Raw genomic sequence first — 13,122 nt, forward strand, 5'->3', positions numbered from 1 at the left:
AATTAAAGATGATACAAATAGATGGAGAGATATACCATGTTCTTGGATGGGAAGAATCAACATTGTGAAAATGACTCTACTACCCAAAGCAATCTACAGATTCAATGCAATCCCTATCAAACTACCACTGGCATTTTTCACAGAACTAGAACAAAAAATTTCGCAATTTGTATGGAAACACAAAAGACCCCGAATAGCCAAAGCAATCTTGAGAACGAAGAAAGGAGCTGGAGGAATCAGGCTCCCTGACTTCAGACTATATTACAAAGCAACAGTAATCAAGACAGTATGGTACTGGCACAAAAACAGAAAGATAGATCAGTGGAACAGGATAGAAAGCCCAGAGATAAACCCACGCACATATGGACACCTTATCTTTGATAAAGGTGGCAGGAATGTACAGTGGAGAAAGGACAGCCTCTTCAATAAATGGTGCTGGGAAACCTGGACAGGTACATGTAAAAGTATGAGATTAGATCACTCCCTAACACCATACACAAAAATAAGCTCAAAATGGATTAAAGACCTAAATGTAAGGCCAGAAACTATCAAACTCTTAGAGGAAAACATAGGAAGAACACTCTATGACATAAATCACAGCAAGATCCTTTCTGACCCACCTCCTAGAGTAATGGAAATAAAAACAAAAATAAACAAATGGGACCTAATGAAACTTCAAAGCTTTTGCACAACAAAGGAAACCATAATCAAGACCAAAAGACAACCCTCAGAATGGGAGAAAACATTTGCAAATGAAGCAACTGACAAAGGATTAATCTCCAAAATTTACAAGCTGCTCATGCAGCTCAATAACAAAAAAACAAACAACCCCATCCAAAAATGGGCAGAAGACCTAAACAGACATTTCTCCAAAGGACTTACAGAATGCCAACAAACACATGAAAGAATGCTCAACATCATTAATCATTAGAGAAATGCAAATCAAAACTACAATGAGATATCATCTCACACCAGTCAGAATGGCCATCATCAAAAAATCTAGAAACAATAAATGCTGGAGAGGGTGTGGAGAAAAGGGGACACTCTTGCACTGCTGGTGGGAATGTGAATTGGTTCAGCCACTATGGAGAACAGTATGGAGGTTCCTTAAAAAACTACAAATAGAATTACCATATGACCCAGCAATCCCACTACTGGGCATATACTCTGAGAAAACCAAAATTCAAAAAGAGTCATGTACCAAAATGTTCATTGCAGCTCTATTTACAATAGCCCGGAGATGGAAACAACCTAAGCGCCCATCATCGGACGAATGGATAAAGAAGATGTGGCACATATACACAACGGAATATTACTCAGCCTTAAAAAGAAATGAAATTGAGTTATTTGTAATGAGATGGATAGACCTAGAGTCTGTCATACAGAGTGAAGTAAGTCAGAAAGAAAAAGACAAATACCGTATGCTAACACATATATATGGAATTTAAGGAAAAAAAAAATGTCATGAAGAACCTAGGGATAAGACAGGAATAGAGGCGCAGACCTACTGGAGAACGGACTTGAGGATATGGGGAGGGGGAAGGGTGAGTTTTGACAGGGCGAGAGAGAGTCATGGACATATACACACTAACAAACGTAGTAAGGTAGATAGCTAGGGGGAAGCAGCCGCAAGGCACAATAATATCAGCTCGGGGCTTTGTGACAGCCTGGAGGGGTGGGATGGGGAGAGTGGGAGGGAGGGAGATGCAAGAGGGAAGACACATGGGAGCATATGTATATGTATAGCTGATTCACATTGTTATAAAGCAGAAACTAACACACCATTGTAAAGCAATTATACCCCAATAAAGATGTTAAAAAAAAAAAAAAAACCTGCCTGAAGATGAGGCCGGTACTTAGAAAACCAGAGCCAAGAAATGGAGAGAGTTGTCTTGACGCTACTTTAAAATATCTGGCTTTTATTTATTTATTTATGGCTGCATTGGGTCTTCATTCCTGCTCGCGGGCTTTCTCTAGTTGCAGCAAGCGGTGGCTACTCTCCGTTGCGGTGTGTGGGCTTCTCATTGAAGTGTCTTTTCTTGTGGAGCATGGGCTCTAGGCATGTGGGCTTCAGTAGTTGCAGCACACGGGCTTAGTAGTTGTGGCATACGGGGTTAGTTGCTCTGAGGCTTTTGGGATCTTCCTGGACCAGGGATCAAACCTGTGTCCCCTGCATTGGCAGGCGGATTCTTAACCACTGCGCCACCAGGGAAGTCCCAAAACATCTGGCTTTTGTTCCAGGAATGCCTGGCACACAATAAGCAGTGGCTTATATTTTCCTTGAAATAACATATTGTCTGACCAACTTATGAGAACTCCAAGATCTTGATTTCTGAAATGTGGCCCTGAACGCAATCTCTTCTCATTCCACTTCTCCCATTCATTCATTCATTCACTGAATAGTTATTATGTATCAGGTGAGACAACACAAACAGAAGTCATAATCTGTGGTGAATGTAGCATCAGAAACATTTAGAGTATTATAGGCGCACAGAGGAAGCATCTCTGCCTTTGTGGGAAGAGCATTCCAGGCTGAGGATGGAAGGTGCAAGCTCTCAGGGGGCTATGCTTGGTGGGTTCAAGGACACCACGGAGGCCAGTGTGGCCTGTCTCCTTTGTTTCCGCCTTTCTCCCCCTGTGAAGGTGGTTATCCATGCAATGTGCCCTTTAGTTTATCTTTTTCCTTTTTTCCTTGGAGAGAAGATCTCTTTCACTCCTAAGACTATGAATAGATGACTTCCAACACAAACCGTCAGTCCTAATCTCTCCACACAACTGCAGGCAAGCATTTTCAATTGCTTTCATGAAATCTCCACTTGGATTTCCTCCTCATTCCTTCAGATCTACATGTTCTCCAAAGAATTCATCATCCTCTCCACCCCAAACACACCCAACCAGCTCCTCTTCTTGGTAATACTTTCCTTGACAATGGCCCATTATTACTGAATCAGTGAGGCTTACAACTTTGGAGTCACCTTTCCTTCCCCCTCTCTGGTGTCTCATGTGTAATCACATACTTAAACCAGATGGCAAACTGTCCAAATTCCAAGGATGGCCCCCACCAAAGTTCTAAGCCAGAACAAACGTGTAATTGGGCAATCATTCTCTGGTTATTGCAACCAATAGGAAATTATTTTTTTTCCTTTTTGACTCACCTGCAACATTTATCTTTACCTGAAAACTTTTATGGAGGTAAAATCTGGAAAACCACAAACCACACTTCCAGATGAGCTTCCATGGTTAATGTGTTCTGAACAAATCATTTTAAACACAGTGAAAACACTTGAGTGCAAGTGTTTATGCATCACTACACTTTGACTTAAGACAGTTGGGATTGCCAGTTGGGTTTCCCTGTGCTGTTTCTAAGGGTCCCAGGGATTCTAAACTATACTGTCTTAATTTCATCCTGGCATTGAAGTGATGTGAGTCTCAAAATTCACTTCAGTGCTGTGCAAGGGCTTCTAAACAGCTCAAGCTTTCCTCATTAAGACAGCACTCCTATTCTCTCCATTATTTTTTAACTTTTTATTTTATGTTGGAGTATAGTTCGTTAACAATGTTGTGATAGTTTCAGTTGTACAGCAAAGTGATTCAGTTATACATATTCATGTATCAGTTCTTTTTCAAATTCTTTTCCCATTTAGGTTGTTACATAATATTGAGCAGAGTTCCCTGTGTTATACAGTAGACGCTTGTTGGTTATCCATTTTAAATATAGCAATGTGTACATGTCAATCCCACATTCCCTAACTATCCCTTCCCCCAATCCTTCCCCTCTGGTAACCATAAGTCATTCTCTAAGTCTGGACATATATCCAGAGAAAAACATGGTCTGAAAGGATACATGCATCCCAGTGTTCATTGCACCACTGTTTACAACAGCCAAGACATGGAAGCAACCTAAATGTCCATCGACAGAGGAATGGATAAAGAAAATGTGGTACATAAATACAATGGAATATTACTCAGCCTTAAAAAGAAACGAAACTGAGTTATTTGTAGTAAGGTGGATGGGCCTAGAGTCTGTCATACAGAGTGAAGCAAATCAGAGAAAGAGAAATATCGTATGATACCACTTATATGCAGAATCTAAAAAGAAATGATACAAATGAACTTATTTACAAAACAGAAACAGACTCTCCATATATATTTTTTTAACTTTCAAGCATCACTTCTTTAGAAAGCATTCCCGGCAGCAGGGCCGGTCAAAGTGGTGGTCAGTGGTGGGTCAAGGTGAACAGTGGCTGAGGTGTGGGAAGTGGCATGGAGCCGAGCCTGGGACTGCGGAAGCGTGGGGGGACCACAGTAGAAATCCTCAGGGGCAAGAAAGAAAGCCTGGACCTCGAAGTCCCTGAGCAACTCTTCTCCTTGGATTTGGGGAGCCTGCCCACCATCTTAAAAAAAAAAAAAAGAAAGGAAGAAAGCATTCCCTTATTTATCAATACTTTATTCACCCTCATGTGCTTTGTGGTACTCCAGCATTCAAGCCAGAATATTTGCCAATTCTGATTGAGAAGTAGGCAGTCCATATGAACAGTAAAAAATAATTTATCAAGAATAATTAAAATTCCATTTTAATGATTTCAAGAAATCGTGGTGGTTGTTTGGCTTGATGAAACCCGGCACTGGAGCCTCCCCGGCTCTTTGGTGGGGCTAATGGCGGACTCTGGGAGGACTCACACCAAGGAGTAGTTCCCAGAGCTTCTGCTGCCAGTGTCCTTGTCCCCGTGGTAAGCCACAGCCACCCCCCACCTTTGCAGGAGACCCTCCAATACTAGCAGCTCAAGCTTTTAAAATCAACATCTTCCCTGAATCCAAAATTATTGCTCAGATTGGTGACTCCATCTCACTGACTTGCAGCACAGCAGACTGCGAGTCCCCATCGTTCTCCTGGAGAACTCAGATAGACAGTCCGCTGAATGGGAAGGTGAGAAATGAGGGGAGAGAATCCACGCTGACCATAAATCCTGTTAGTCTGGGGAATGAACACTATTATTTGTGCACAGTGATTTGTGAGTCCCAGAAACTGGAAGAAGGAATCCCAGTGGAGATCTACTCTTTCCCTAAGGACCCAGAGATTCATGTGAGTGGCTCCCTGGAAGTTGGGAAGCCAGTCACAGTCACGTGTTTGGTCCCTGCTGTTTACCCATTTGAAAAGCTGGAGATAGAATTACTGAAGGGCAACCGTTCAGTGAAGACACAGAACTTTCTGGAGCCTTCAGAAATGAAGTCCCAGGAAACAAAGAGTTTGGAAGTAACCTTCACTCCTGTTTATGAGGATATTGGGAAAGCTCTTGTTTGTCAAGCTACAGTACACATTAATGAAATTGATTCTCAACCCCAAGTACGGGGGACTACAAAAAAACTGCAAGTCTACGTCTCACCCAAGGACATAGTTATATCTGTGAATCCCTCCACAAGCCCACAAGAAGCTGACTCCATGACAATGACATGTACCAGTGAAGGTCTACCAGCTCCACAGATTTTTCTGGAGCAAGAAATTAGACAATGAGAATCTACAGCTCCTTTCTGAGAATGCAACGCTCACTTTAATTGCTATGAGGCTGGAAGATTCTGGAATTTATGTGTGTGAAGGAGTTAACCTCGTTGGGAAAGACAGAAAAGAGGTGAAATTAATTGTTCAAGAGAAAATGTTTACTGTAGAGATCTCTCCTGGATCCCAGATTGCTGCTCAGATTGGTGACTCAGTTGTGTTGACCTGTGATGTCATGTGTTGCGAGTCCCCATCCTTCTCTTGGAGAACCCAGATAGACAGCCCTCTGAATGGGAAGGTGAGGAGCAAGGGGTCCAAGTCCACGTTGATCCTGAGCCCTGTGAGATTTGAGAACGAACATTTTTACCTGTGCACTGTGACATGTGGACATAAGAAACTGGAAAAGGTAATCCAGGTGGAGCTCTACTCCTTCCCTAGAGATCCAGAAATTGAGATGAGTGGTCTGTTAGTGAGTGGAAACCTGGTCACTGTAAACTGCAAGGTTCCTGATGTGTATCCTTTTGACTGGCTGGAGATTGAATTACTTAAAGGGGAGAGTATTATGAAAAATAAAATCTTTTTGGAAGATGTAAGTAAGAAATCCCTAGAGACTAAGAGATTGGAAATGATCTTCATCTCCACCACTGAAGATACTGGAAAAGTTCTTGTTTGTCTGACTAAGTTACCTATTGATGAAATGGAATTTGAACCTAAACAAAGGCAGAGTACACAGGTACTATATGTTAATGTTGCTCTTGGTGATACAACCCTCTTGGTCAGCCCCTCCTCCATCCTGGAGGAAGGTAGATCTGTGAATATGACATGCTCTAGCGATGGCCTTCCAGCTTCGAAAATCCTGTGGAGCAGGCTGCTAAGTAATGGGGATCTATAGCCTCTTTCTGAGAATATCACTCTCACCTTAACGTCTACAAAAATGGGAGATTCTGGTATTTATGTCTGTGAAGGCATTAAACAGGTTGGAATAAGCAGAAAAGAAGTCAAATTAATTATCCAAGTTGCTCCAAAAGATATACAACTTAACAGCTTTTCCTTCTGAGAATGTCAAGGAAGGAGACACTGTCATTATCTCCTGTACATGTGGAAATGTGCCCCAAACTTTGATAATCCTGAAGAAAAAAGCAGAGTCAGGCTACATAGTGCCTAAGTCTACATATAGTGCATATACCACCCACAGGGCCCAGTTAGAGGATGCGGGAGTATATGAATGTGAATCTAAAAATGAAGTTGGCTTTCAATTAACAAGCATAACACTTGATGTTAAAGGAAGAGAAAGTAACAAGGACTATTTTTCTCCTGAACTTCTCATGCTCTATTGTGCATCCTCCTTAATAATACCTGCCATTGGAATGATTATTTACTTTGCTAGAAAAGCAAGCATGAAAGGGTCATACAGTCTTGTAGAAGCAAGGAAATCAAAAGTGTAGCTAATGTTTGAAATGCTCATAGACACGATGTTCAAATCCTCAGTACTGCTCATCATTCCATGAGGAAAACAACAAGCTAGGAGTCCAGACTTCCTTGAATGTAGTAAACTCTTGGAAAGAAATGGCTGCCTATGCCCCTTGTTGTGAGCCAGAAGCCAAAGGAAAATTTCGGCCTAAAAAATAGGCACTACCTTTGAGATGTGATAACTGGAGTAGTTTCTTGATGTGTATACGCAATAACATGACTTGTATATATGTAAAAGAAAACTATGTCAGAGCAAGATTGCTTGGAATATCAGCACACTATAGTCACATTTCTAAAATTATTAAAATGTTGCTTGGACTGACTGTTATAACTTAATTCCTGTTAATATTGATTGGCAGCTTAACCATGTCATCTTTGTACTATATTATTTCCTTTAACAAAATTTTATTCCTATAAAGTTCATAGACAACAATTCCATGTTTTGTAAAGATGCTAGAGTTTTATATTGTTATAGGCAAATGATAAACCAAGAGGGCACTGGGTTGACTTTCAGGTACTGAACACTTCAACCTATGGTATAATGGTTGATTGGATTTCTCTGGATGGTACTGACATGGCACGGAGATGTTTTATGATATTGTTTTTTCATCAGACTCTTGTGTAACTTTCCCAATGAGGTCTAAAAATGCAACTTCTTTTGATTTTCTTTTGGAAATGTTTAGGTTTTTTTGTATAGTAAAGTGATAATTTCTGGAATTGAAAAAAAAAGAATTCATGGTAACTCTAGTCAGGATAAATGTTGCCAGTTAAGAATTAATATGAAGCATAACAAAATATCAGTGGAGGAAATTATTAGCAAAGCAACATAAAGTAGAATTATATAAGGTATATAAATTATCCCTTGTCAGAAGATTGCTGACTCTGAAAATTTAATGTCAGTTACAAATTAGGAACACAGTTAATATATTTATCTCTAAATGTTTTCCTTGCTCTAGGGCAGCATGCTTGTCAAACTTTTTCACACTATGGCACATGTGGAAAATCATCTTTGTGTAGTGCACTGGTGTAAGTAAATGAAGCTGCTCACAGACATGGGAACAGACCAGGGTTCTGGGCTCCAGGTCCTGTCCATCAATCCCAAGGGCTGAGAGGGCCCATATCTGAACATATTTGTCACCCATTCATGATTGAGAAGCTCTAGTCTTGAAAATGGGAAGGCAGCATAGCATAGTGGTCCTAAACTCATCTCTGAAATCAAACTGTGTTCTCAAGCCCTTCTTAGCCATGAGAGCTCTCTGACTTTCATTTTCCTCACCTGTAAAGGGGGCTAATCAATTCTACTGCACAGAGTTAGATCATCCCTGAAAGTGATTGGAATTATGTCTGATACACAGTAGGAGCTCAAAAAAAGTTAGCTGTTACCTTGTACTCAAACTTTGGTACTATCCGAATATGAGTAAGCCAGATCATATGGAGTAAAGAGGTACACAAACTTCCCATAAGATGAATGGGTCACTAGAGCTAGTGCTACGTTATAACCATCAAAATCTTCATGCTCTGCCCTTAAGAGCCATGTCACATCTAAACTAGATTGTGGCTTACATTTTCCCAAAGAATAATTCTAGATATACAGTAGAATTCAATGGGCAAACATGATCTAATTTACAGTATTTTAAACACAGAGTCCCATTTCAGAAATGAAACTATTTTCTACATTAAAGAAAATATCATTTAAATTACTTATTGTGACCATTAAGAACCTAAGATAATATGGGTTTTGCATAAGTATTATTATCTGAAAACTTTATAAAATTGAATGTGAATTTCATGAAGTCAAGAAGTAATTTTACTTACCTTGAAAAGAGCCAAAATATGTGAATCAAACTGAATAGTTGTTAATATGAAAGGAGAGTTAATACTTAAATATTAAATAGAATTTAATTCTCAGAGATTCTATCTCATTCATGTAATTAGCATCTCAGTTAGCCAATTCTTATGTTCCATGGCAGAAGGACAAATTTAATGGGTACTTTTTTCCCACTAAAACATATAATTAATATCTGAAATCTGTCGAGAGTTATTTTGAGTTCTCTATATTTTCACCTATGGAGAATTTGCTACAAGGAATCTCTGTACAAAATTACACAATAATTTTGTATGGGATAGTATTTTATACTCTCAAGAAGCATAAAAAAGAAGAAAATCCAAGATGAACACATTCACTGTTGTGGCCTCTCCCGTTGCGGAGCAGAGGCTCCGGACGCGCAGGCTCAGCAGCCATGGCTCATGGGCCTAGCCGCTCCCCGGCCTGTGGGATCTTCCTGGACCGGGGCACGAACCCGTGCCCCCTGCATCGGCAGGCGGACTCCCAACCACTGCGCCGCCAGGGAAGCCCCAAGATGAACACATTTTCAACCTTGATTTATAATGACGCAGGGGACAAAAGAAAGATACATTTATTGTTATTATTTCTAGTGATAAGAATAAGTCTGTGTATCTGAAGTAAGGAATTTCACATGCAAATGTGCTCTGGCTCACAGACATTTCAGTGACTACTTTTTATTTGTTTTGTTTTGGTTTTGGTGTGTTAATATTGGGTAGATTGTCTATATACCTTCACAGTTACATGTATAATGATGACAATAAGCTGATCATATATACAACACTTTTGCCTGAAAGCATAAATGTTTTGCTGTAATTTTAATCACCACTTAAATGTAACAAGCCACAGTAATCACAATATGGTAGTTTTAAGTTTAGAAAAATAGTTTATTTTTAACTGAGTAATATTAAGATAATTATGTAATTTTCTTTCTCTGATTAATGTATATGTACATATATTTATAAAGTATAGTTTTAAAATTGAAAAACGGTAACAGCACTTTTAGAGTGGAACAAATATCAGAGGAAAAAATGGTAAATAGCTTTTTATTACGAAAGTAGACGGACAGGGCTTCCCTGGTGGTGCAGTGGTTGAGAGTCCGCCTGCCGATGCAGGGAACGCGGGTTCGTGCCCCGGTCTGGGAGGATCCCACATGCCGCAGAGCGGCTGGGCCCGTGAGCCATGGCCGCTGAGCCTGCGCGTCCAGAGCCTGTGCTCCGCAACTGGAGAGGCCACAACAGTGAGAGGCCTGCGTACCACAAAAAAAAAAAAAAAAAAGTAGACAGACAATATTTAAATGATTAACATAATCTATATAAATTATTACTATGTTTCACTTATATACACTCAGAAATCATTTAGATAAACATAATAGCTTTGATTGTTTGCAACCCATTGAGTTAATGTGGATTTCTGGTTCCATAAAGAATGCTTACAGTTTTAAAACACTATATTAGGTGATGATATTTTCAGGGTAATTGATTTCTTTCCCCTTCATTTCTTTTTTTTTTTTTTTTAAACATCTTTATTGGGGTATAATTACTTTACAATGGTGTGTTAGTTTCTGCTTTATAACAAAGTGAATCAGCTATACATATACATATGTTCCCATATGTCTTCCCTCTTGCATCTCCCTCCCTCCCACTCTCCCCATCCCACCCCTCCAGGCTGTCACAAAGCCCCGAGCTAATATCCCTGTGCCTTGCGTCTGCTTCCCCCTAGCTATCTACCTTACTACGTTTGTTAGTGTGTATATGTCCATGACTCTCTCTCGCCCTGTCAAAACTCACCCTTCCCCCTCCCCATATCCTCAAGTCCGTTCTCCAGTAGGTCTGCGTCTTTATTCCTGGCTTACCCCTAGGTTCTTCATGACATTTTTTTCCCTTAAATTCCATATATATGTGTTAGCATACGATATTTGTCTTTTTCTTTCTGACTTACTTCACTCTGTATGACAGACTCTAGGTCTATCCATCTCATTACAAATAGCTCAATTTCATTTCTTTTTAAGGCTGAGTAATATTCCATTGTGTATATGTGCCACATCTTTATCCATCCATCCGATGATGGGCGCTTAGGTTGTTTCCATCTCCGGGCTATTGTAAATAGAGCTGCAATGAACATTTTGGTACATGACTCTTTTTGAATTTTGGTTTTCTCAGGGTATATGCCCAGTAGTGGGATTGCTGGGTCATATGGTAATTCTATTTGTAGTTTTTTAAGGAACCTCCATACTGTTCTCCATAGTGGCTGAACCAATTCACATTCCCACCAGCAGTGCAAGAGTGTCCCCTTTTCTCCACACCCTCTCCAGCATTTATTGTTTCTAGATTTTTTTTTTTTTTTAACTTAGGCATACTTTTATTTTTTTATTTATTTATTTATTTTTAAACATCTTTATTGGGGTATAATTGCTTTACAATGGTGTGTTAGTTTCTGCTTTATAACAAAGTGAATCAGCTATACATATACATATGTTCCCATATGTCTTCCCTCTTGCGTCTCCCTCCCTCCCACTCTCCCCATCCCACCCTTCCAGGCTGTCACAAAGCACCGAGCTAATATCCCTGTGCCTTGCGGCTGCTTCCCCCCAGCTATCTACCTTACTACGTTTGTTAGTGTGTATATGTCCATGACTCTCTCTCGCCCTATCAAAACTCACCCCTCCCCCTCCCCATACCCTCAAGTCCGTTCTCCAGTAGGTCTGCGTCTTTATTCCTATCTTACCCCTAGGTTCTTCATGACATTTTTTTCCCTTAAATTCCATATATATGTGTTAGCATACGGTATTGGTCTTTTTCTTTCTGACTTACTTCACTCTGTATGACAGACTCTAGGTCTATCCATCTCATTACAAATAGCTCAATTTCATTTCTTTTTAAGGCTGAGTAATATTCCATTGTGTATATGTGCCACATCTTCTTTATCCATTCATCAGATGATGGGCGCTTAGGTTGTTTCCATGTCCTGGCTATTGTAAATAGAGCTGCAATGAACATTTTGGTACATGACTCTTTTTGAATTTTGGTTTTCTCAGGGTATATGCCAAGTAGTGGGATTGCTGGGTCATATGGTAATTCTATTTGTAGTTTTTTAAGGAACCTCCATACTGTTCTCCACAGTGGCTGAACCAATTCACATTCCCACCAGCAGTGCAAGAGTGTCCCCTTTTCTCCACACCCTCTCCAGCATTTATTGTTTCTAGATTTTTTGATGATGGCCATTCTGACTGGTGTGAGATGATATCTCATTGTAGTTTTGATTTGCATTTCTCTAATGATTAATGATGTTGAGCATTCTTTCATGTGTTTGTTGGCATTCTGTATATCTTCTTTGGAGAAATGTCTATTTAGGTCTTCTGCCCATTTTTGGATGGGGTTTTTTGGTTTTTTGTTATTGAGCTGCATGAGCTGCTTGTAAATTTTGGAGATTAATCCTTTGTCAGTTGCTTCATTTGCAAATGTTTTCTCCCATTCTGAGGGTTGTCTTTTGGTCTTGGTTATGGTTTCCTTTGCTGTGCAAAAGCTTTGAAGTTTCATTAGGTCCCATTTGTTTATTTTTGTTTTTATTTCCATTACTCTAGGAGGTGGGTCAGAAAGGATCTTGCTGTGATTTATGTCATAGAGTGTTCTTCCTATGTTTTCCTCTAAGAGTTTGATAGTTTCTGGCCTTACATTTAGGTCTTTAATCCATTTTGAGCTTAATTTTGTGTATGGTGTTAGGGAGTGATCTAATCTCATACTTTTACATGTACCTGTCCAGTTTTCCCAGCACCATTTATTGAAGAGGCTGTCCTTTCTCCACTGTACATTCCTGCCTCCTTTATCAAAGATAAGGTGTCCATATGTGCGTGGGTTTATCTCTGGGCTTTCTATCCTGTTCCACTGATCTATCTTTCTGTTTTTGTGCCAGTACCATACTGTCTTGATTACTGTTGCTTTGTAGTATAGTCTGAAGTCAGGGAGCCTGATTCCTCCAGCTCCTTTTTTCGTTCTCAAGATTGTTTTGGCTATTCGGGGTCTTTTGTGTTTCCATACAAATTGCGAAATTTTTTGTTCTAGTTCTGTGAAAAATGCCAGTGGTAGTTTGATAGGGATTGCATTGAATCTGTAGATTGCTTTGGGTAGTAGAGTCATTTTCACAGTGTTGATTCTTCCCATCCAAGAACATGGTATATCTCTCCATCTATTTGTATCATCTTTAGTTTCTTTCATCAGTGTCTTATAATTTTCTGCATACAGGTCTTTCGTCTCCTTAGGTAGGTTTATTCCTAGATATTTTATTCTTTTTGTTGCAATGGTAAATGGGAGTGTTT

At 39.8% G+C, this 13,122-nt stretch overlaps 1 protein-coding gene across 1 annotated transcript; it reads left to right on the forward strand.

Moving 5' to 3' along the window:
- Window positions 1-4,263: 4,263 nt before the first annotated feature.
- Window positions 4,264-6,939, forward strand: LOC116742225 (vascular cell adhesion protein 1-like). Its single transcript, XM_032609568.1, is given in 4 exon segments — window positions 4,264-4,321; window positions 4,761-5,485; window positions 5,487-6,530; window positions 6,532-6,939. Coding segments are annotated over 4 exon segments (2,235 nt in total).
- The last annotated feature ends 6,183 nt before the right edge of the window (window positions 6,940-13,122 follow it).

Source organism: Phocoena sinus, chromosome 17, assembly GCF_008692025.1.
Source record: "Phocoena sinus isolate mPhoSin1 chromosome 17, mPhoSin1.pri, whole genome shotgun sequence".
NCBI classification, from domain to species: domain Eukaryota; kingdom Metazoa; phylum Chordata; class Mammalia; order Artiodactyla; family Phocoenidae; genus Phocoena; species Phocoena sinus.